At 41.4% G+C, this 24,942-nt stretch overlaps 2 protein-coding genes across 6 annotated transcripts in view; one reads left to right on the top strand and one right to left on the bottom strand.

Moving 5' to 3' along the window:
• Positions 1-17,138, bottom strand: part of SLC38A6 (solute carrier family 38 member 6) — a 38,221-nt gene extending 21,083 nt beyond the window's left edge. For 2 of the 3 annotated variants that reach the window (XM_085061116.1, XM_085061118.1), the window contains exons 1-5: positions 16,947-17,138; positions 16,299-16,420; positions 15,481-15,554; positions 11,301-11,353; positions 8,336-8,375 (exon numbers count right to left, since the gene is read on the bottom strand). In XM_085061116.1, coding sequence (XP_084917242.1) covers positions 8,336-8,375; positions 11,301-11,353; positions 15,481-15,554; positions 16,299-16,420; positions 16,947-17,093 — 436 coding nt within the window. In that variant the 5' untranslated portion in view covers positions 17,094-17,138. The remainder of the gene's footprint in view (positions 1-8,335; positions 8,376-11,300; positions 11,354-15,480; positions 15,555-16,298; positions 16,421-16,946) is intronic. The other variant, XM_085061117.1, reaches the window with a different exon arrangement.
• Positions 16,661-23,407, top strand: TRMT5 (tRNA methyltransferase 5). 3 transcript variants are annotated; one of them, XM_085061113.1, is made up of 5 exons: positions 16,661-16,812; positions 18,883-19,532; positions 19,839-19,963; positions 21,454-22,108; positions 23,122-23,407. In XM_085061113.1, the coding sequence occupies exons 1-5, from the start codon at positions 16,676-16,678 to the stop codon at positions 23,184-23,186; spliced, it is 1,632 nt and encodes a 543-aa protein (XP_084917239.1). In that variant the 5' UTR covers positions 16,661-16,675; the 3' UTR covers positions 23,187-23,407. The 3 variants fall into 3 exon arrangements, with proteins under 3 accessions (XP_084917239.1, XP_084917240.1, XP_084917241.1); XM_085061114.1 differs by lacking the exon at positions 16,661-16,812 and adding an exon at positions 17,264-17,346; XM_085061115.1 differs by lacking the exon at positions 16,661-16,812 and adding an exon at positions 17,396-17,902.
• The last annotated feature ends 1,535 nt before the right edge of the window (positions 23,408-24,942 follow it).

Below are 24,942 nucleotides of genomic sequence, written 5' to 3'. Positions count from 1 at the left end.
TGAAACAGAAGAGAAATTATTAGCTGCTCTTACAGGAGTGTTGACATGAAATTAAGTGTTTTTAATTCTATTCAGCAGAAAGCAATGATGAACACACAGAAATCCAAAAGCTCCTTCACAGCATCACTTTTCTCCTTTACTAAATAAAGTGATCAAAGGCATGGATAAGAGGGTTTTTTAAATCCCAATTTGTCTGATACCTTCACATAGTGTTCATGTCACTTTTTTATGTAACCAGAAAAGAATTACTCAGAAAAATCAAGCTTTACAAACAGCTTCAACAAGCATCAAAGCCTACATGAGCTAATTTCCATCCTGCAGCAGCAAGCAATTTTAGTAACATGTCATAAAAAGCTTAATTACATTCAATCCCTAACAAAACTCACCTGTAGTATTCAAATTTTACTGTTCTGTATTTAGCAATTCTTTAGAATTTTACCACTGTCTATTTATTCATAGTTTAAAATTAAAACACATATTTTGAAATGGTAAACCAGCAAACTTTCATAAGCTGGTATTTGAATACATTTGTTCAGGGTTTTTTAATTTAAGGAATGTTTTGAATCTTAAAAGAAAAGATGTGTGGACTCAGACACTGCTGTACTACAGCAGTTACTGTTAAATTTTGAAGAAAGGTAATGTGGTCTCTATAAAGAAAGAGAATTCTATTAATACAAAGTGACATCTACCTACCACAAGGTTAAATTAAAACCATTTGGTAAGTTGCTAAATAAAGAATACTCACTTCTTCATAATTAGAAGCTCTGTTTTTTCCAATATTCATGTATATTTAGTGCCATGTAGCTGTTGATTGTGTGTGCTGAGGTATTTATCTGCTGTCCTGATTTAGTCTCCAACAGAATGTAGGTTCAACCAGAGAAAATCACAGCATGCATATTTCTGAATGAATCTGTAACCAAATTAACCCAATTTCTCACGCTCAGCTGCAGGCAGATGCATATTTCACTCTAATTTTTAAAAAAACAAAGTGGGGGGGAGGGAAAGCAAAATTCCTCTTAATTGCAATTCAACCTTATTTATCCATTAGCCTTCTCTCCTGGATGATACTTTATAGACAAGCAAGTCAGAATTTTCATATATTTATGTCCTTCAGAAAGATTTGGAAACTAGTTCTTTTGCAGTGTCCACTGCAGAAACTTTCAAATTAATTTCCAGATCAGATTTCCTCCAATATGCAATCTGTCACTCTGCCCTTGCATTCCTATTAGCCTCTGGCTAATCACTTGATCACTTATCCTTTGTTGCTTACTCTTTGTTTTTCAGAGGAGTCCTATTTCACTGAATTCCACTCCTAAGGAGGGAGCCAGCCCTGCACCAAGAAACTTGTGCATTCTGAACATTTGTATGCATCTTTCTTCTTTTCTCTGGGCATATGGGAAACAATCTCACATAGCAGGATTTTTTTCTCCTGTTTATATTCTGTTTGTTCTACAAGATAAATAAGGAATAGTAAATAATTTTATTTATATCCTGATGCTTAAACAAGACCTGAATCTTGTACATTAATCTGAGCAGGACGCCCATGCTTAACAGAGTTTAAAAAGCCAAATCCTGCTTTTAGTTCATTTGCAGACACTGTTTTAATTCTCCTCAGGAGAAACCACTCCTTGTAGCTTTACTTGGCATGAAGACTCCAACAACTGTGTAACTCTGCAACTCACTGCAGTGAGCAATGAACGTTTCGTTTGTTTGTTTGTTTGAAAGATGAAACTAAAACAAGAGAAACTAAAACAATATGACAAGTCTTTTTCTACTTGAGGAATCAAGAGCATAGAATGGGACAGACAAAAAGTCATGTATCCTCTGCTCCAAGTAACAATTTGTACCTCACTTACTTCCCTGATGCCCACCATGACTGAAGCCACATCAGGTTGCATGGTGCAAATGAAATGTCAGCTCTCCTTGGCAGCCTTAATGTGCAGCGGAAGGAAGAGATTACAGAGCCACGAGACTGAACTGTGACACAAGGGAACACAACAAAGAGCACACCCTTGTGCTCTCATTTATCCCACTTGGAAATACTGACACGAGATACCTATTCCAGCTGAGGCTGCAGCAATATGGGGATGCCACAAGTGCTGAACTGGAACTATGTGAGCAACCTTCATAGAGTCACTTCCTAATTTTCAGGTCCTGAATTTGCTTTTATTATGTTAGTTTTAGATATTTTTCAATATGCACCAACTACTTGATGGAGAACTAGGCAGTTCTGAACTTCCCAACAGACCTTGGCACACCAGTATCCTACAGAAATCAAAATTATATTAATAGTTTATTATGCAGGAGACTTACGCTGTGTTGAAAGCAGCAAGAGATTATACTCTTAAAATACTTTGCCATGATCTGAAAACTTGCTATTAGCTCTTTGACAGACAAAAAAAAAAGTTTGTTAAAATATAAAACAGAGTACTTGCTTTACACTTCTATTACCACAGCCTGCACTGCCACCATGAGCTGTGATTCTCTATAAATACACATACCATGCATACATTATTCAGAATGTCCTTGCTGTGCTACAGTATTGTTTAACACTGAGCAGATGTGCCCCTACCTGAAAAAACAGTTGATAAAGGTTATGTTTTTAAAGGGACCAAGTGCTGAAGTCCACAGCAAAGATGCCAGAGAATGTACAATAAACTTACACGTAAATGTAGAATTTATGGTGATAAATCCCTTCAAATCGTTTAACAGAAGGGACTGACTAACTCTTCTGGTTAGTTTTTCCTCATCTACCACTCTAGATGATCATATTAGAGCCCTATAAAAATGTCTTCCATTTTTAAGCACTCTGCAAAGATGGAAACAAGTTCCCCTCCAAACTCCCCACAGGAGAAGACGGGTCAAGTAGAGTTTTTAGTATTTCCTCTTAGTGGAAGCTTAAAAAATTTTGTTGGGATAATTTATTTGGTTTTAAATACAGATGTAGAATGGAGTCCATGACAGAAGATGTAATCCTTGTTCATATGGAAAATTTCCAAGAATTTAAACAGGTTGTCAATGTTTTTGCTTCTCTTCATATTATGGACACTCGTCCTGATGAACTTCTGTTCCTCTGACTCCCTTTTCCTTCTATCTTTAGCTTTTACCTGAATTACTCTGGAACATACCTCTGGCAAGCTTAAAAAATAAACCAAAAAATCCTTCTTATTTTACAGGGAACACAGAGGCAGTAGATTTATTTAGGTAAAACTTCATTACTCATAATTGTAAGTGCACATTTATGCTAAAAGAATATACAAGTTTCCTACATAATAGCTCATCACATATTCCATTCTGTAGTACAGCTGCAGGTTGGGATTATTGTTGTTTTGGGGTTTTTTATGATTACTTAAAGCAAGTTTAATATTCTTTACAATATCAAACCTTCCAAGAACCACTCACTGCAATAGGAAAGCACGGGAGCATGGGTCATCAATTGTTAAATTAGTACAGAAGCTGACAAACCTGCCCTTAATTAAGGCAGCTCTGCACTGGAAATCCTCACTTTGAATCAGTCAGGATAATTAGGCTTTCAGGTCAAAAGTAAACCGTGCTGTGAAAACAAACATTTGAGCTTGTTTGAAAACAGAATTAGATTTCCCATACTTAAAGGAAGCTCAGCAATTTCTTAAAGTATTAAGGATGCAGGTTTCAGCATGTAACAAGCTTTATTTTATTTTATTCCTCCAGTATTTGCACCATTCATTTACTTTAAAAGTTTCTGGAGTATTGTTCTCACTGATCACACAAAGGTTATTCCCATCCACGCTCTCAGTCTAAAAAAATATTTGCTTTATTTAAATTTGAAACAAATTTTGCAAATACGTTTTGAACTAAGTTGCAGAATGGATGAACTTGGGGGGGAAGAAAAAAAAAGGAGAACACAAAAGAAAATAATCTGCAATTAAAAAATGCCCAATTAACTTGATAAAAGAGTTTTATTTTTTTAGGCTCTGAACAGCACCTCTAAGCAGGGACTCACACAAAGCACACATATATGAATTCATATCGGGGGGAAGTAAGTTAAATATCTCATTGTTTACCTCGCAGAAAAACAAAGGGGAGGGGATGTGGAAGAGGGCAGAAGGCTGGAGGTTCCCGAGGCGCCGGGCTGCCGGCAGCTCTCCCGGGAAGGCAGCCCAGGGTGTGCGGGGCCGGGCCAGGCCAGCAGAGGGTGGTGCTGCTTTTTTAAAATAGCTGCTTTTCACAGTGGCTACGTCTCTCGATTGACTTCGGGAAGTTTGAAAAATACGAACCACGCGATCGTAAATACATATTTTAGGGTGTCTTACACTCACAGCAGGGTCTCTGTGTATTGTCTGTCACCCTGACTATATTAACAGGCCATAAAATGCAGCTCCAGAACAGCATCACCCACTGGAACGAATTCTGTGGCTTGCAGTCACTGCCGACGGCACTGAGGCAGCGCCGAGGATAACAGAGCGTTCCTGGGATACGGAACGAGCTTTTTTCCTCACTACTGACTCTTAGAAAGAAGAAAAACGTGCACCTTTGAGGACACGTTAACTGCAGAACATGGGAACCAAATCAAAAAGAACCAGTTACAGAAATTACACTGAATTAAACTGCATTTATATGAGAAAACAATTAATTCTTTATAAAATTAAGATAGCTGTCTGGAAAGCTTAGTTCCAACGAGTGACTGTAATGGCCACCTGGGTGCAAGCCAAGGCAGGTTATCTGAAGAAATTTTAAAAAAAAATGATATTGCAAAAACACCTCACAGAGACCACCTAAGCTACACGGTCATACTGCCAGTTCTACTGCAGCACTTAAGCCCACTACTAATAAATTTTAAACAATTAAACTCCTGTTCTCAGCAGCTTGTGATGTTTATGTGCATCACAACCCCCAGGCCCTCTGAGCCCAGCCATATCTCAGCCAGCAGTGACCCTCAGCTGATGGCAGCCCCAGCCCTGGGAAGCACGCTGGAAAACTCCGCATGCTTCCTGCTAGACCTCAGTGCTGGGGATTTGTTAGTGTTGGCAACGGGCTGAGAGCTGCTCTTGTGCAATACTTTATTGTGTTTGTCTCCATTTTTCCACCAGCCTTGCTAAAAATCTGTCCTTCTCTAACTTTATTACAAATGCTTTAGGAGTCCTAAAGATTTTCTCTCAGGCACACAGCTGTGGACTGTCCTCCTTTTCAGTCACATTCACAGAGAGGACAATCCTAGAAGGAGAAATTGCTGTCCTTGTTCCTCCTTTCTTCCTCCCCTGCTTGAGAAAGCACCTAGGAAGCTCACAGAACTTTCCTGGCAGGGGAGGGGGAAGGGCTGTGTGATTCCCAGCCGTGGCTTTGGCCCACTGTCCCTCATCCATCACTTCCTAGAAGCACAACACTATTAAAACAATAGCAGGGAATCCATCCAACTCCAATTGCTCCTGGGAAGGATGACATGAAGAGCCAGCAGAGCCGTGGAGCTCAGCATTTCCGATGGCAGCCTCCCTCTCTCCTTGTGTGCCTCCAGGCCTACAATTCCCCAAGAGCACCTGATGTGATCTAGAACCATTCAAGATCCTCTTCTGCACAGCACCTGGGAAATGGACATTGGGAAGATCACAGAAAGGGGTCAGGAAAGGGCTGGGAGGAGATGAACAAACTTTAACAGCCAGGGAGGTGCAATTTGACAGTTCCCTTTCTCTTGTGCACTTTGCATCCACACACAAAAACCAGCCCTTTCAGGAACAAGGCAGTTCACATGAAACTAAGCACTGGCTGGTTACATTAAAGAGATGCCAGATTGGGTCAAAAACCTGAGAAATGGAAAATAAAAATTAGTAGCACTGGCCATCCTATTCAACCTTTGGTTTTTTCTCATTAAAAAGTACCTATAATGCAAGAACAAGAACATATTGATTATAAGGAAAGCAAGGCAAATGTTCTCCAAGTTTAGTCACTCTAAGCTCTACATATTCTATAAAGTCTTTTGAATTATGGCATTAAAATTACTTTAATTTACATTTGGATATTGAAAAGTTAGTTCACTATCCTGGTGCATCCTTAGGTAATCTTGATACTTTAATGGATTTTGGTATCTGATTTGTGTTACCTGGATTAATTGAACACAAAGTCTTTCAGGAGACGATTAAAAATCCACAGGAAAAGTTAAACAGTCACGTTAGAGATGCATGTTAAAATTTCAAACAATGTACTTGGAATTTTTTTTAATCTTTTCAATTCTAAATTTGACCCATCAGTGCTTTCCTGCAGCTATACAAAAATGGTTCTTTTTTTCCTTGGGTATCCTGTTAATAGAAAAATTCAATTCCCCTATCTACACAAATCCCTAAGCGGGTGCAATTAGAACATCAAATTCAAATTTGCATATTAAGCCTTCTTTAAAAAAAAAAAAACAAAACCCAAAGATGACAAATTGGAAAGCATAGCTATTAAAATTATTACTAAAATGCTCTCTCCACCACAAATTAATGTAAATCACTTCTGCACTTAGACTATTTTTAGAAGGGATCAGAACAAACTTTTAAAAAAGCCCAGACTCAATGCAGATAGTGACAATAACCCTGGTAAAGTTGCTTAATCACAAGCCATCTTTCGTTATCTCATGCTCTCTAATCACTTCTGAAATAAGATACTTTATGATGCAACGTGCCCAGGTCTGATGATGGAAGAGGTAACAGAAAACAATTTTATTTTTAGCCTTCCTCTGAAATCAAAGATGTTGACAGAGTCTGGATGTCTGCCCAACAGGCACTGTGCTGCTGGTTCCTTCAGCCAGGCAGAAAAACAAAAAGAACACTACAAACAGCAGAGCCCAGGTTGAACACTTAATCCCAGCACAGATCCCATTCAGGACAAACTACACTCCTCAGTTGCACCATTCCCATTTAAAATCTGCAGCAGGAGCAGAAAGACAAGAAAAATTCTTTTCCTCCCATGCAGTTCTTTAAGAGTCAAGGCTGTGTCCCAAGAAGTCAAGGGAAGCCTTCAAACCCTTCATCCCTTTTTTTTTCATTTTTTTGGAGCCTATCAGCCTGCAGTAGAGTCACCTTCAGAGCTGGTTCCTGACATGGGGCTGACTTGGACTGCAGCATCCAGCATGCACTGGTTTGGGGCTCCAGAGTTACTGAGCTGAATTTTATTAAAAATGACACAGAGAAGGTTATGAACTGTGATGAGGAAGAAATGAGTCATATTTCCTTTGACCACAGAGTCTTGTCTGTGATCCCAGAATCTCCAGAACCTGCGCTGTGTATCCCTCCTCCTTTTCTACTGTTTATTTAGAGGTCCACTTAAACGGGAAAGGAAATTAAAAGATTTGTCCATTGCTACAGAACATCCTCTAAAACCTGTATGAACAAATAGTCCTTAATTTGGAATTGCTATGGTCACTCCTGCCTAAAATTAATGCTTGAATTTTTATAGCCATTTCAACTGGGCAGCTTTTATTATATTGGAACTTTTAGTGTAAGAAAATATTCCAAGTTTATCATGAAAGCATAGCTATTTGTCTAATCCAGGTGTCTACACAGTGACAAAACCCAGCAATCATTGAATTGTCTGGATTTGACAGGAGATCCTAAAGGAAAGAACAGCACTGGATTGCTGTTTCCTTCTGTTGATGCACGTGAATATGGGTATCTTCTGGGTGGTAGAGAACAGAGAAAGGAGCTTTCAGAGAATTCCCTCATTTAAGAGAAAGTATCCACTAACAGACAAAAAAAATTAAAATTGTTTTGTTTGACTTAGAATTGTTCTGTCTATTTTCAGACAAATAATTTCTAAATACTTAGTGACTGTCAAGCATGTGAGCATACCTGAGTAAGAGTTCAAGTACAAAGACAGGGAGTGTTATTTTATTATGCCATGCACCAAGGAAGATAAAATAAGAACAGTGGAAGTGGACAGCTCACATGATGTAAGTCAAGAAGATAACTCTCCCAAAAAACAAGTTATTTAGCTAACGAAAGCTCCCATTAATGCAGAACATGTGAAACATCACAGCTAAGTAAACATTCACTGGCTGCAGAAATCACTAAAATGCATAAGCAGGTTCCAACAGCAAAACCCAAAACACATGATCTGATAAAATGCAGCTACCAGATACAAATGTACAGAAAGGCAGAGAGGAGATGCTGTTTCCTCAGCCCCTTCCAATTAGAATTCCCCCATCTCTCCCACAACTACAGCCCTTCTGCTCAGCACGATTACAAAAGCCTTTCCCTTAAGTTTTCTGTCCTTTTAATCAGTTTCTTAAAAACACTTTAATTATTGCCTTTGGTGTTCATGGAGCTTTGAAGCCTGTAGAGGTTATATTCCACACAGTTAATATTGAGCATATGAAGTCTCTTACCTCCAATATTCTGGATAATTATTGTAGTTGCAACAAGGACCTATAAAAAAATTGATTTCTTTAGAAAGGGTAAGGATAACTAAAACCATATGTGTATAGCAGGCATAAACCACATGTGTATTATCTTAAATAGACCAGATGTAGCAGTGATAACTAGTCCTGAAAGGAAGGGCATCTTCTTCATGGTGAAGAGTTTAACACATGGAAACCAGCACCATCTAAAATGAACATGGGAGCAAAAAAATCTCCCTGAAAATATCACATTTTCATTCTGAGACAAAGCAAGAGTAGTTCTACAGTAAAGCCTGTTCTGCAGAAGATAAGGTTTTTAAATCACTGAAAACATAAGTGCATTATAAGTGGTATCAGGTGAATACAAATGAAAATTATCATCTGCATCTGAAAAGACAGACAGCAGGTATTTGTACAAGCTCAAGTGTACTTCCTTACTTTTAAATATTTTTAACTGTCAGGAGTCACTGTTTTTTTAAACTTGTAAACTAGATAGACTTTTCTTTAGCATTTGTGATTATTCATACTGGACTGACATGGAAGCAGAAATGACCACAGGCTATTAAAATACTTGTCTGAATCCAAAAGAATTAACTTCCAACTAAAAAAAACCTGGAAGTCACTACAAAGTTTTCCCAGTGTTTTCTTTAGAGTTCAATTCTAAGATACCATGATCATCTAGGACAGTTTTTCTTTTTATCCACAGCTCTACTTGATGTAGGACATTCCTAAATGAGTGCTGCTATTAAGTCAACTTGGAAAAAAATTAAGCTACAGTAATGAGAAATACTACAGATTTGGTTTTTGGGAAAAAAATAATTTTAGATTTCAAATTAATTCAAAGTCAGTTCAAAAGTCATCAAGGAAGGAAGAAAAAAAAATATGGTATCTTGGAATTTGCCATAGATGGAAACAAACAGTTCACACCTTTGGAAAGCAAGAATCAGCAATCTTCCAACAGCAGAAAATTTCCATTCTTACAAATCTCAGAAAAATACATTTGAAAGGAAATCACCATAAGGTTGAGTAACTGCTTTTCTTCAAGAGTGGTTAACCAGTGGTTTACTGTCAAACTAAGCTGCCAGTTCAAACAAGGTTCTACCCTGGCCTGGCTGTATCATCCCCTGTGTGTGAGGAAGACGTAAGCATTATTACAGAGAAAAAAAGAAAAAAAAAGAAGTTATTTGTGCCTGACTGAAGTGAGAAGTGTTTAGGAACAGGTGAGAATTCAGAATGGTTGTGAAGTAGTAAAGCCTAAAATCAACAAGATCAGTTAAAAGCAAGGCATTCAGGAAGCAGATCTCAAATACATGACTAAGAGTTACTGGATTGCAGAGAGAAAACAGTGTGAGATAACACAATCAGAAGCAGCAAAGCCTGTTTTGCAGGCAAGTTTTAAGCAAAGTGCATAAATATCAAAGATCCTTCAAGAAACAAAGATAACTGTTCCAGAAAACATTGGTTGACTGGGAAAGTTTGGTGAACTTTGATTAATTATTATATTGAAAAAACAGCTTCCCAACCTAGAAATACTCCAGTGTTCTTCATGCACACTGAAAATAAAAAGCCAGATAATTTTCAGCACAAATTACTTAAATTGAAAATTATGAAAAAGTATATTAAGAAAACTTAGAAAAAAACCCCACGTTGACTACAATGTGAAGCTGTGAAATCTCCTTAAGCTTTTAAATAACAGATTAGACAAACATCTTCCAAGAATGGTTTATGTATGTTCAGCCCTGCTTCAGGGCAAAGGAAGAGTTAAGTCACATTTTAGTTCCTCCTTAGGCTCTAAATTTCTATCACTTTTTCAAGTAATGGCTTATGGTTAATGTGAACAGAACAGCTCCTGTAAAAATTAGCTGTATCTTACGCCTTGCTATTATCAAGGTTTATTATCTCTTGAGGTTGATCACTTCTTAATTTGATCAATAAATATTGATCCTCAGACTACACTCATCTGCCTATTAATGCTAATGGAAGTCTGACAAACACCTGATAGCTCAGGTTTCATTCTGTGACATTAAGACATAAGAAAGCAGACTTTAGCCTGTTGGGGCCAACTCATTTCTAAAGATTTGCATTGTTTCAGTAAAACATTAAAATCACATTTTTGTGTGGTAAAACCTGCTTTCAGTATGGTGTAACTAGAACACAGAGCATAGAATTCCTAACATTAAATGTGTAGTATTCACAGGCAGTACTTCCTGTGTACCCACTATTACTGGATAACATGAACTATTAGGAAAAAGAGATTCAGTACACACTACAAAAAAATCATAATTAATATTGTGATTACTGTCATATCAGAAGTGGTTAGTTTGATGGTGGTTTGGTTGGGTTTTGTTTGTTGGTTTTCTTTCTTTGTTGGGTTTTGTTTGCTTTTTTCTATTTTGGGGGTTTTTTTTATCATGAGATAAAACAACAAGTAAGAAACATTGATGTGAACAGATTATTAAACAAAAAGGAAACAAGTAACATGCATGAAATATACTCTCAGTTGTTCCTATTGTGGAAACAACATGCAAGGCCATCCCTGATCTTAGATCCCTACTCAATGCTGAAACAGCAGCAGTAAATCACTTTCCTGTCTCTTAGCACTTTACAGCAGAGGTAAGACTGAATCAAACCTGAACCTGAGTGCTGAGCCAACAGGACTGCAATGCCAGTGAGCAGATTTGTACTGACAACTCAAAATGAACAATCTGACAGGAAAGCAGCACAAAATCTTACATTTAAGGGGCATCCATTTGACATTTAACTAAAAGTTGAGCTTCCACAAAGCAGCCATATGAACTGAAACCTAGGGAAAAGCTTCAGGCTGTAACAGGCTTTTTCAGCATACTAGGGTGTCAGCAATTATACTACTTATTTCATTTATGTCTCTTTACTATGCAAAGAACAGTTGCATACCAGACCAAGAAGAAAAACAGAGGTAAAAATGAATACTCACTTTTCCAGTTGATCCAAATGCAAACAGGCCAAGGTCTTCATAAGAAGTGACAGCTGTTGGTAAGGGGTAAAAAAAAGAGCTAAAATATTTCTAACTTGAAAGGTTTGAAAATTCTACATTTGGTGCTTTTTTCTCCTTTTTAAATTAATAATGCAGAATTAAAAGATATTTCATAGGTTTTTCTTTTTTTATTTACAAAATAGCTTTTATATACACCTGTACTCCTGCTACAAAACACAGCTCTATGCTCAAACATTCAAAGACTCTGCAGCAACTCAATTTAATATTTACAGCAGGAATATTTTAAAATTAATAGTAATAAACTAATGGCAAATTGCCTTCTCCTAAAGATTTTCTCCGTAGGTAAATTATGAAATTAGCATCAACAATTAGATTTAAGATATTTCTGTATGTTATTTCTTAAAACAGCTGGTTTTTACTAAGTTAAAATGACAACAGAGGATAAATTTTCATCTTTCTACAAATAAAAACATCACAATCTTTCCAGCTTTTAAAAACTAGGCACTATCTATTTTCAAGAGAGCTGAAGGTAAACACCTTCCCTGGTTGAAATCTATTATTAAAAAACCCAAAACAAAACCCAAAGCAAAACACAAATCCTGCCCTTACCTGCACCTGACTTACATAATTACATTAAAACAGTCTGTGGTTTCCTGTGTAATTTTGCTGGGTTTTAGCTGAAGCTCATTTCTGTTATTGCTGGTAACTCAAAACAATCCCTTCTCAGAGAAAAGTTATATTAAAGCCTTTCATTGTTACTCTGTATTTTGTTATTAGAAAGTCAAGCAATATCCAAAAAAATGAAAGTTTTCTGAGAAATACCACTCACTTTCTTGGTATATAATAAACCAGTTGTGAATGCCTCAGAGTGTAAAATCAATCTCAAGCCCACACAATTTTATTGTCACAACTCTTGGTTTCTCTTCCTTGGTTCTGTCTGGTACAACACTGCTCCTGCTCCTGTCACATCTTAATTTAGGGCCCAGCCTTGCAAGCTGAGCTGCTGAGGCAGCCTTTCACACCTGAGTGAAGCCCCATTTGCTGAAATAAATGACACAGGACATGGCAGACACAGGCACTTCACAGAGATCAGGTGACAGCATTGGAGCCTCAGACTTGCCCAAGCTTAGGTGGTTTTATTTCATTGAAGTTCTGCACACAATCAATGATCGATACTGCAGAGACGGGGAAAAAACAAAACAAAACCAAAACTGAAACCAACAAAACTTAATTAATTTTCTCAAATGATTTTCTCAAGGGCTCTGTTTCAGATTCTGCTCTGCTATTGACATCAGCAGACTATGGCAATATAAATGAAGTAACAGTATTAAATGACCAAGAGTCAGCTTTCAGCGTAAACCTGGAGTATCTCTAACAGATACAATTAAATAAAAACTATGCCTTACTAGATTTTACCCTTTATTTTCCTAATTTCTATTTATAAGGTAGTTGATCAGAAGAAAAAAATATATTTTAGGTGGCCATCTTCAATAGCATAAAAATAAAATCAGGAAAATGTTAAACCTATTTCAGAGCAAGTTGTTTTTACCACAGGGTAACAAACATTCAGTACACATGTATGAGGAGCTATCAGCAAAGAGAACAAATTTTCCACAAAGTTCTAAAAGAGCAGTATGAAACCTTAGAGTATTTTCTGTAGTAACTGTTTTTGTAATCCATTTCATCCTGTGAACACTGGGACACCCTATTATTCGATCATATTACTTCTGTAATTTCAAGGATATATGGAGCAAGATATTTAGTGCAATTTATATAAAGTAAAATAAGTTCTGCCTGATTGGGTTGATTTTTATAATATTATTAACACTCCATGGAAATTATCCCTTTAAATGTGAAGTGAAATTGGCAAGTATAGTCCTAGCAATATCTCTGACTAAATCCTAAAATGAAAACAAAAAGAAAGCCACAAAATTTCAAAGCACATCCCACTTAAATTCCCAATTCCTCTGCTTTACAGAGTAAACTTAGCTTTTATCAGCCCAAAACAACACAGTTCATACAGAATTAACACCAGGAGAAAACACTGACTGAACTAATCCCAACCCAACACTTGGCACTCGGGAATATTTTTTTTGCTAAGCCTTTTCATCTACACAAATCACTTGATTTTGTCAAAGTCCAGACCAACATAACTGAGTAAATGAAAACAATTCTTTATTTTTGAACTGCAACTAAAATGCCTGTGCTTAATAAATCCTGGCCTCTCCTTAAAAAAGAATTAGTATAAGAGCTTCCTTTTCAGAAGGTGTTTTATAGGTCAGCTCTTTCCTAAATAAAAGTTTACAAACACTTTCAACAGCTTCTCTTCACCACCCTTTAAGTTTTTCTAGCTCATCTTTAATATAAGGATACTAAGATTTCCTTCCAATTTGTTGCCATGGATTAAGTTTAATACTGTAACACTGCTTACAAATGAATATAGATTGTTTTAAAGAAAAAGTTTAATCACCTACTTTGGAATCAAACACGTACAGAGATTTTACTTTGTCAAGGTACAACAGCTTGTATTTCCCACTTTAAAGACAGTGTTCCAAGGAAAAACTTGGAATGCTATCTAACATTGAATTACTTCAATAGCTGATGGGAATTATAGGAAATATAATCTCAAATCAATCTTATTAAAAAAAAAAAAAATCAAAACACTGAAGGTGATAAACCAGCAAACTTATCCAGACACAGCTGTGGTGCAAGTCCTGCCTGTCAGCATTAGGTGATAACTGATTATTAGTTTCAAACAAGAGAAATACTTTGTTCTGTCACTTCAGTGTTCCTTGCTTTCAGCTATCTGCATTTCAAAAATGCTTTCTGGAGTGGACTGTTGCCTTTGGACAAGAACTGAGGAATTAAACCATTCTTGCATCTTAGGCCTCTTAAGTTCATAACATCAAAACTCTTCTTACTTCAATAAACTTTAATCCTTAGTTTTCCCCCTCATCATAATTCTTTTAAAATAATTTTTAATTTTTTTTTATTAGACAACAACTTAATACCACTTAGTGCTCCTAAAATGCAGAACTTTTCAGTCTGAAGTAAGAGGTTAAACAGTTATACATTAAAACTACCCCAAGTGTACCTTTTTTGCTTCTCATGTATCTCTCTAGCTACATGTTTCAGGTTCTGATTCCTTTCTAATAAGCAGCACTCCAAAAGGAGAAAAAAATTACCAAAGACTTAATCCCAAATCATCAAGCAGCCAACAATATCAACAATAAAAGTAACCCTACCTCTGAGGGGTGTTTTTTAAGAATGTATGAAGAAGATCACTCAACAGGTGGGGACAGGAGCAGCAGATCTAAGAAGAATCAGGAAGCAATCATCTGAGAGACCAAAGGCAGCTAAAGAAAACAGAGCCAAGGAGGAAAGAGGCAGAAGCTTTCTCCCACCACCTCTGAAAAGAGAGGAGAACAGATGAGAAGGAAACAATAAGCAGGGAGACTTCCTGCTGTAACATGATCTTTGTGTATGAGAAGTCAAGGAATAACTTAGTTGTTTCAGTAACACTTCAAAGAAGCAGGAATTAAACCATGAGCAGATTTAATTGCAGGTATTAGAATGTACTGGTTGAACTGTCTCAAAGCAGTGCAGTTTCCAAGGACTGCAACATGACTTCTCATTCAGCATCAAAAAAGCTCTATAATCTCCATCTATAAAGCACCACGAGAATAATGATAATACAATACTATTAAAAAAGCAAGAAGGTATCCATTTCAAACTATGGACAAAATATATATACTACTTGTAAGAGAATGAAAGACTGCTATTTTATTGCTCTTAAAATTATTGCTCTTATTTTATTGCTCTTTGCACTGAAAGCAAAGGCTACACTGAAGTAGTGAGGTTCAGACAGCACCAAAATAATTTTGCAGCAGAAATACAGGATCTCTCAGGAAAGACAAGAGAGGCATTTTGAAAAAAAAAAAATTAAAAACCTAGAAACCAGACAGTTTGGCAACGGCTTTGCATAAGAAGTCTCAAAATCATATTTTTAAATGGCAGATATTAATTGTTAAACACATTAAATATTTCAAGGTCAGTGAACCAGACACAACATGCTGTTAACTGCAATCTGTATACTGGGTCTTAGATAAAGCTGAGAAATATTTCAGAGCTCACTCTTAGATAAATCCTTTTCACTTACCAGTCTGAGTGCACATACTCAGCAGAAGAAACACAGAGTAGGAGGCAAGGCTGGCAACAATCAGCAGCAAGATACTAAAAACCACAAGATATTCACAATTGAAGCACTTTTACAGTACAATGCACTTTCAAGCCTTAAGAATGCTACTTTTGCAAGAATTAAGCTACCACAAGACAAGATTTCCTCATTTTATGGCTTCTATCTGCTGACTATGGTTCACGTGGTCTCTCTTCTTCCCAGTACTGGCCAAGTTGCCCTGATTCTTACATTTTTCACCAAGAATATCCCATACTATACAGGGTGAATCCTGATTTATGGATTACAAAATGGACATAACCATGGGAATTTGTGTGTGCACATGTACACAAACAGACATCTTCCAGTGAAGTGAAACCAATGCTTAGGAAATGGTCAAAGTGACAATTCCAGTGACTTTGGCCTCATTAGCAACAGGTTAGCATTTGCAACAAGCAAAAGTGCAAACAAAAGCACTAATTCAGAGTTTTCAGCCGTGTATCCATCCTATTCCACCAGGCCCAGCCCTGGAACTAAAGGAGATAACAGTTTTGAAAGGCAAATATCAATCTATCAGGAGTAATGGCCAAGAAATTGCCACCATGTGGCAATTTATTGAAACATCTGGGCAGGACTTCTATTAGGCCAGATCTGGATGACTAAATCAAAGAAGGGAAAATCTTAATCAACAACTCTGAAAAGCACAAGCTATTTATTTCTTCCTCAGATTTGCACAGGAGTCTTAGTAATCCAAGTTTTGTTCCATTTAAAACTACAAGATTAATTTTAAAATGAAAACTTACCTAAACCCCACAATCCCTGTGTTGGCCATGGCATAGGACAAGCCAAGTATCCCACTGCCCATGATTGCATTCATCAAGTTAAACACCGAAAAAACAAAGGAAGAACCATGACTTGAAGAACTCTGTGAAAAGGCCAGGAGAAAAAAAAAATACAATTAGGGTGAGAGACGTTTTGATCGTTCATATAAGGATATTCAAGGAAGGGGGCAACAGTCAACTTTTCCCTCCTCAATCTAAATCAGAAAATGCCATTTCTCATTCCAAGAGCAGACAAGCCCTTGTGCACACGCAGCAACACGATGCCGCCCCGTAAGAACCTCAGTACGCCCACAAGCTGTGAGCACAGTGAAGGCAGAGCGCAGAACGAGCACAGCGAGATGTACGGTTCGGAGCAGCTCTCCCTGTGCTCCCAGCAGCGCCGAGGGCACATGGCAGCACTTCCAGCGCTCAGCAAGCAGCGAATCGAAGGGATCAGGAGCAGCGCTGCGAGCAGAGGCTCATTTTCCCCCTCCAGGTGACTCCCCGTGCTGTCAGCCCCTCACCGCCCCTCACAGCGCCGTCCCCCCGACCTTTGAGCCCGCGCTGCCCGAGCTTCCCCTCAGCACCCGGCGCAGCCCCTCGGGGCGCTCCCTCCCCGCCGCCCCTCACACGCACGCTGCCCGGCGGCGGCGGCAGCAGCGGGGCCGTCTCCCCGTCCTCCTCCTCCTCGTCGTCCTCCTGGCGGGCGGACAGGTAGCAGCCGCGGGCGGACAGCGGCCGGACCCGCCCGGACCCCCAAGGCGGCGGCAGCGCCATCGCCCCCCGCGCCCGCCGAGCGCCGCTGAGGGGAGCGCCGGGGGCGGGGCCGAGGGGCGTGCTCAAATACGGGGGCGGGGCAATAGCCGAGGGGGCGGGGCAATGGCTGAGGGGCGTGGCCACCGAGCCCGTGCCCGCCCCGCTGAGGGCAAGTCAGGGGGCGTGGTCACTATGGGGCGTGGCCAACGCTCAGCTCCGCCCACCTCGGCGCGAGGGGATGGCGTCACGCGCGGCGCGCGGCGCCCGGCATGAGGTGAGGGAGGGGCGGGAGGGCTGAGGGGGGAGCGCGTTCCGTGAGGGGAGAGCGGGATAGAAGGGCATCGCGGGATAAAAGGGCGTCGCGGGGATGAGGGGAGCGATGCTGTGTCCATAGGCACCTTGGGATGTGGCTGCAGTGGTCTCCGGCCCGATCCAGCGCTGCGGGCGGCTCTAGCGTGTGGGTTTAATGCGGTACCGAGAGATGAGAGGACATGGCCCCTAGCTGCGCCTGAGGAGCTTTAGTTTGGACATTAGCAGGAATTTGTTCACGGAAAGCATGGTTAGACACTGCACGGTGTCCAGGAAAGCGGTGGAGTCCCTGTCGTGGCGGTGTTTGGGGACAGGCTGGGTGAGGCACTCAGTGCTGTTCGGCACAGCTCGGTTCGGTGATCGCTGAGGGCTTTTCCAGCCTGAGCGATTCTGAGCGCCACGCCAGCCGCTTCCATCCCCCGGGAATGCCCCGGGAAGAGCACGGGGGTGCTCAGGCCTCCGGCTGAGGGGTTTCTGCTGTGCAGCAGACGTGAGGAATGCAGCGTGTCTCTCAGAAGGAGGTGCGCTCTGCCAAAATCCTGGCTTAGGCTGGCTGGGAGATGAAGGGAGTCCAGCGAGGAGCTAGCTGGGGTTTGCAGGGAGGGAGGGTGGGAGTGGGAGCAGCTCTGCCAGGGTTTGAGCCCAGCGGGTTTGTGAAGGAGAGAACACCCAGCCTGGATGGCTGGGGTGCAGCAGCTGAGGAAAGCAAGAGAACCAATTTCTTTTCAGAGCTTCCTTATCAACCTTCCATCTCACCACAAGCTTCCCAAGAAATCAAGGAGAAATGCCAGCCTCCAGCACCGCCTGAGCCATTGATTCCTGCCTTGGATCAGCCAGTGCCAAAGCAGAAAATTGGGCCCTTTTGGTCTGTCTTTAGTGAAGGAAACCATTTAGAGAAGTGTAAAGCCACTTTTCAAGTTCCCATCCCAGGGATGAACAGTGGCAGGAACAGGCATTACTAATGCTCCTGTGGACTGTATGGGGGATATTGCATTTCATTAATGACCTTTCTGGCATGCAGCTGGTGGAGCAAAGATCTCACAGAGCATGTAACCCCTTACACTGGGGCATGGGAGGCAGAAATCACCAAAGGGTGATCATGACCACTGTTGCTAATTGTTTTCTAGCAACCACTGCTTGCTAATGAATTTTACCAGACATAGGGGAAATCCAACAGTAGGATCAAGACAGTAGAAATCTTTCCATTTAGCTTACTGGGATTAATATCACATTTATTAGAACACAGAGAGGTCATTGCTTTTTGGCAGGAGGGGATTATCTCGCCGCTTGAAGTCAGTTAACGTTTGAGTCTGAAAGTACATTTGCAAAATAACAGAAATTTGCAGTATATATTTCATAATAAAGAGCTTTACTAAACTACTGTGGATTGTTTGGTGCGGATGGAAATTCTGGTTTAAGAGAATAGCAAATCCATGTGATTTGCAGCCTTTTAAATGGAATGATTACATAATGTCTATAAAATGAATAATTTCTCTTCTAGGACTTTGTGGAGATTGGGATACTGTGCCAGACTACTGAAAACTAATCATTTTAGGACAGCTGCATCAAATACATCATTTCCAGCAGTTTGGATGCTATTGGCACAATATTCTGGCAGAATACCTGGGCTCTTTGTAGTAGTTAAAAAAAACACATTCTTTACAATGCCTGAAACAGTGGAGGATAAAGCTAATCCAGAACTGTATTTGCCACATCCTGGAGTGCGTGGGATGACACTGCTCAACAGAGAAGCTTTCAAAAGGACAGTGGTTGTTCCAGCTCTTAAAGTCAAGAAAGAAATTGTGAATTGTGTGCTGAAGTCCCTTAAACAGTCAGTACTGCAGCGTCCCGGCCTCAAGCGGGTGGTGGAGGATCCAGAGGATGAGGACAGTCGATTTGTTATCCTGGATCCTCATAAAATCCCAGAATTCTCATTGGGAGAGTCAGAGCAACAGGTCCTGAAAGAGCTCAATGTCCATGCTGAGGTGTCCAAGTACAACCTGGAGCTGACTTATGAGAACTTCAAGTCAGAGGAGATCCTGCGAGCTGTGCTTCCCGAAGGTCAGGAGGTCACCTCTGGATTCAGCCGTGTTGGCCACATTGCTCATTTGAATCTCAGGGATCACCAGCTGCCCTACAGACATTTGATTGGTGGGTAAAACAGCTCCTCTCAGGAAGGTGTTTGTGTCGTTTGTGTGTTGTTACAAAGCTGCTGTATGGAGGGGCACAGTTCTCTGCGCTCTCACTGTGGTGCTCTCACTGCACTGAGCACTAGGCCAGGGTGAAGTGTGAGCCTTAGAAAGGTCACAGCTGCAGCCCTGAGTCATTAGGGGGAGGTTGTTCCAACACACACTTAACTTGTTAATTTAGCTGCAAATAGCAGGTTTGTTGTGGCTGTTGTAGAGCATTAAAAGGTCATGGTCCCTTAACCAGAATATCTTTTACCCTCTCTTTCAGGCCAGGTTATAATGGACAAGAATCCAGGAATCACCTGTGTAGTGAATAAAACCAATATCATCGACAGCACATACAGGAATTTTGAAATGGAAGTGCTTGCTGGAGAGAACAACCTTGTGACCAAGGTACAGGCCTTTTCCCCCTGGTATTTTAAATTTAATGTGCTAAAACCCAAAGGCATCTTCTGGAGAGATGTGATGCAGAGATGCTGCTGAGACCATTCCTTTGCACAGTGCCTTTCCTGACACCTGTCTGAGCCTAAGGGTTGGCTTTTAGTGCTGCATTCCTTTGTCTTGGTCTGCCAAGGGCCAACTCAGCTGTAGAGATCAGGAAGATATGTATTCTTTCTAATTCACAGCCTAGATTTAAAGATGTGTAAAAGCAGCTGCAGTAAAGGTTTCTTAGAGATACTAATTACAAACTTGATTTGTTGAAAGAAAACACAGTTTGCTTAATTTCACCAAGCTTTGTACAGTGACTGGTAGAGAAAGTAAGAGTCTGATTTTCAATCTCACCAATTTAGCAATTTCAGCAGCATTTTGCCTTTGCCATTTTCCTTTCTTGTCAGCAGCAAGACAAACCTCCGGTCTCCTCTGCTCTGACATTTATCAGGTGAAATCACTGTGTAACTGCCAAGTATTCTTCATATAGGGTTTCTTGTCTGTGGCTGGAAACTTGGCCACTGCTTCCACAAAACACCTTCTACCTGTTAGCAGTTTTATACTTTCAAAAGAGAAAGCATGAGATTACCAAATAAAAAGGCTGAGTAGCTTGGGGGAACATCCTGTTCATGCAGAGAGAAGGCAGCTGAATTGTTAATGCAGCAGTGGCAACCAAATATTATGCAGATGGGTGTCACCACACACACCTGGCACATCATGGAGCTGCATCCAGAAGTGCAGAGACACTTCAGAATGTTTCTTGCTGGCAAAGCAAACGATGTGGTGATTTGGATCCCAGGTTACTGTGCTTTGCAATCAGACAATTCCACATGCTGCTGCAAAGAGAGTATTATCTTGCATCCCATTCTCGTCTGAATAAATACTGTTCCTTTTCAGGTCTGTTCTTAAGATAGTGGTCATCCCAAAGCTTGGGTTTGGATCAGTTTCCAGACTCTGTCACCTTGGGAGATGAAGTACAGTATTTTTCAGGCTGCAGAACTGGCTCCCAGTGGCTTTGAATTTGGCTGACGGCTCCTGTTCTTGGGCCTATCATTCTCAGACGCTTATTTACTGTGTGCACTCCACAAAGGAGGGCTTGAGGCATCTTTCCAAGGTCTGCTTTCAATAAAGGAGTTGTCAGCCATCCACAAAGCTCTTGAAAACCCTCAGGTTTTTTTAGGGCCATTTTAAGTTGCTGCTTCATTTCAGCCTGGTGCTTGAGGCCTGTGTAAAGCCAGCCATTGGGACTGCCACTGGGGACAAGGCTGTCTGATGAGTTGATTTATTGATTTAAGATCTGTTTATTTGATTGCTTAGTTGATCTGTTTATTTAAGATTCATGTGTGCTACCAGTGGGACAATACCGATGTACCTGTTCATTACCTGTACTGATAATGCTCAAATCTGCCTGGCTTTTGAACACAGAAGTCTAAGCAAATGTTTTGGACTTCCAGGTCAAAGAAAATAATATTGCCTACGAGTTGGACTTTTCCAAAGTCTACTGGAACCCACGCCTGTCCACAGAGCACAGCCGCATAGTGGAGCTGCTCAAGCCTGGCGATGTTCTGTTCGATGTATTTGCTGGGATTGGACCTTTCGCCATTCCAGCAGCCAGGAGAAAGTGCCGCGTGTTTGCCAACGACCTCAACCCCGACTCCTACACCTGGCTGCTGCACAACTGCAAGCTCAACAAAGTGGACACCAAGGTAAAAGCCTTCAACATGGATGGCAGGGACTTCCTGCGAGGGCCGGTGAGGGAAGAGCTCAGCAAAGAGCTCCCACTCCTGAAAGAAGGGCAGAAAACCGCCTTCCACATAGTGATGAATTTGCCAGCTTTGGCTGTGGAGTTTCTGGATGTTTTCAGGCATCTCTTGGTCGGGGAGCCTTGCAGCCCTGCTGGCCTTCCCACTGTGCACTGCTATGGGTTCTCCAAACACAGCAACCCAGCCAGAGACATTCAGGAGCGAGCGGAAACTTCGCTGGGAACCTCCTTGGCTGGACGCTGTTCCGCTTTCCTGGTCAGGAACGTGGCGCCCAACAAGGAGATGCTGTGCCTCAGTTTCCAGCTCCCAGCAGATGTGCTCTACAAGAGGCCATGCCCTGATGAAGGTAAGGAGCAAACCTCCCACATGGCATTGGGATTTCAGGCTGCACCTTTTGCTGCCTTAGACTGGTCCCACCTTGTCAGCCCCGTGGGCCACTCTGGGCATGTGACAATGGTGCCAGATGTGGCACTGAGTGCAGAGGTGGCCAGCAGGACAGAGTGCCTGCATGTGTGCAGCAGCTGCAGGGCTGCCTCGCCCTTGGTAACAGCAGCCTGCTCCTCTGATCCCAGCATGAGCCTCCCCAGAAAAATGGGGACTGCTTAGGATCACCCCACAGGCCATAAACCAGACCGTTATGCCTCAGGTTGTGCTCTGGGGGAGGATGGGGACTCAGTGGTCTTTGTGAGCCCTTCCAGTGCAGGATGTTCAGTGGCTCTGTGATCTAATGCCAAGCACACGTTTTTGTTAGCTCGGTACTTCAGAACTGGAGCTGCATTTTTGCCCAGATCAGTGCACTTCCAAGGGACTGGTCCCAGCTCTCACCTTCTCCTTATGCTGACATGGATTCAGTGAGGTCTGGAGTCACCACATCAGCAGAATCAGGTTCTGTACCTGATGCAATTTAACTGAAACATAGATACCCTTTGATTTGGTTGTTTTGTTTATAATTGTTCATTTTTTCTTGAAGTAGTTGTAGAAATTGCTTGGTTTCAGTGATCTTGGGCTTTGCAGTACATGACAAAGGGAACAGAGAGAGGCTCTCAGTCTCATGAACTGGAGGAAAGGAGGTTTTTATAAAGCTTTAATGACATGAAACTTCATTTTTATGCTGTTACTAGATAGCACTGAAATGTAGGTCAAAATGTAGCTCCATACAAGTTTTTTGAAAGGCTTTTTTGGCATTCAGTAAAGACCCCCCATTATTGCACTAACAGTTTTCGTTTGTGACTGTTAATCCTGATTTTAACTCTCATCTCTTCCTGTTAAATCCCTTAACAGAGCTCCCTGTTCCAGAGCTTGTGGTTAGGTCAGTCTGTTTACTGTACATTAAATTTACTACTTCTAACCTTTTCCCAGCAAAACCAGCCTCGAAACGTCTGTGTACCAGCCAAGATTCCTCTGAAGAGAAGTTACTGAGTTGAAGACCAGAGCTATGGTGACTACCTTAGTTTGTGTAAAGGATATTTAGGGTGTCTCTGGTTTACCCTTTGAGTTATTGGGAGCAGGCCTGTGTTCCCATCGAGTTGCAGCTTTCCTTTGGGAGCCTTGCTAACTGCAGTCACCTCTTCTTTTCACTGTGGGATTGATAACCAGATGGAAATTGTTGTTACTACAAAAAAATTAAAACTTTGCTCTTTTATAATCAATGTGTTTTGGTACTTCCCTGCTCTCTATTGTTTCACGCCCTGTCCTAATTCAGTGGCATGGCCTGGGGTAATTTCCTGCTGTGCCATTTTGATAATGTGCAGTTTGTGGGGAGAAGAGATTTTTATGTCTTGTCGGGTCTAGGAAGGTGACTTACATAACCCCTGCCTTGGATTCTCCCTGACAGATGTTTTGGTTCCAGAATATTGGGTTATGGTTAGCAGATGCACAAACAGCTCTTGTGTAAGCAAGAGGTAACCTTTCAAGGTTCCTTTCAAGGTAACCTTTCAAAAGTTTCACCTGATATACCAAAAAGGCCAAATAGCCCAATATCCTGAGGTTTTGAGTAAAAAATGCTTTTTAACACCAAGATTTAGTTAGGGATTAGTTGACTCCTAACTTTGTGTTTGCCCGTGGTTAGAGCCAGAAAGACTCTAATGCCTTTTGCACCTTTGCAGATGAAGTTCTTGCTTGCATTGCAGGGTCAGGCTAAACCAGCACATGAAAAACAGTTCTGTCCTCCTGAAACTGTGTCCTCCCGTGGCTTTTGTGCCTCCACCCTCTCCCAGCTCTCCCCACCTCTGCCTGCTCCCCTGCTGCAGTCCCTGGATGATCTTTCTGGCTGGCTGCTTGTATTCTGCAGGGATTTGAAAAGCCTCTGCCTTTGATTTCCTTTTCTTACCCATCCAAACTATTGTTGGGCAATGTCAACCACAAATAGTTTATTTGGCCAGAGAACTCGGCTCGCCCTCTCAGTTTCAGATATTTTCCCTCAGCCCAAGCTCGGAGCTCACGCCCAGCAATCAGATGTGTGTCACCCTGCTGGCCCTGCTGCTGTGGCTCCATCCCTGAGCCTGCAGCCCGCTGGATGTTTGGTTCTCACCCAAACACCGCCAAGGGCCGGGGATTTGTTTTGCTTGTGGCTCCGTGTGACAGCCTTTCCTTCCCTTGGCTACCCAGCCCGTGTTTGGAGCAATCCCTCGCAGCCTGGTTACTGCAGGATCACATTTATCAATCCCCAGGGAGAGCCCATTGTGACTCACCCGTGTATCCTCATTCCTCCCTGGCCTGCAGTGCAGCCCCAGCATTCCTGCACAGCCTCTAACTCACAGCAGCTCCAACCTGCGTGTGCTCTGCTCCCAGGCACTGCTGGGCTGGGATCCTGCCCTGGGCTCGCTGCTGCTCTGCTGCCTGTCATGTTTCCTGACACCACTGCTGCTCTCCAGCTGCTGCCCTCTGGCTTTCCATAAACATCTGAAGTTCTCTGGAAAGCTCCACAAACACTGCTGCAGCGATAAGGCCCTTGACCACTCTGGGACGATGCATTCACCCTGGGATCTCTGCAGGTCCCTGTGACTCCACATTGCCTCACAGCCCAAATTTAGGGCTTTGGCACCACTGCAGCAACAGAAACAAGGCTTTGATCATCATTTCTGGGTCAAGCCTATAAAATATATAACTCTGATTTTCAGCATCCCAGGGTAGGGAAGGATTTGAACTGGTAGAAGTTTTGTTCCCTTAAGGATTGAATGC

This window comes from Lichenostomus cassidix, chromosome 5 (genome assembly GCF_008360975.1).
Source record: "Lichenostomus cassidix isolate B80296 chromosome 5, HeHo_3.0, whole genome shotgun sequence".
Classification (NCBI taxonomy): domain Eukaryota; kingdom Metazoa; phylum Chordata; class Aves; order Passeriformes; family Meliphagidae; genus Lichenostomus; species Lichenostomus cassidix.
Note: the sequence above shows the minus strand (reverse complement) of the source record. Positions and strands in the feature narration are given on the sequence as shown.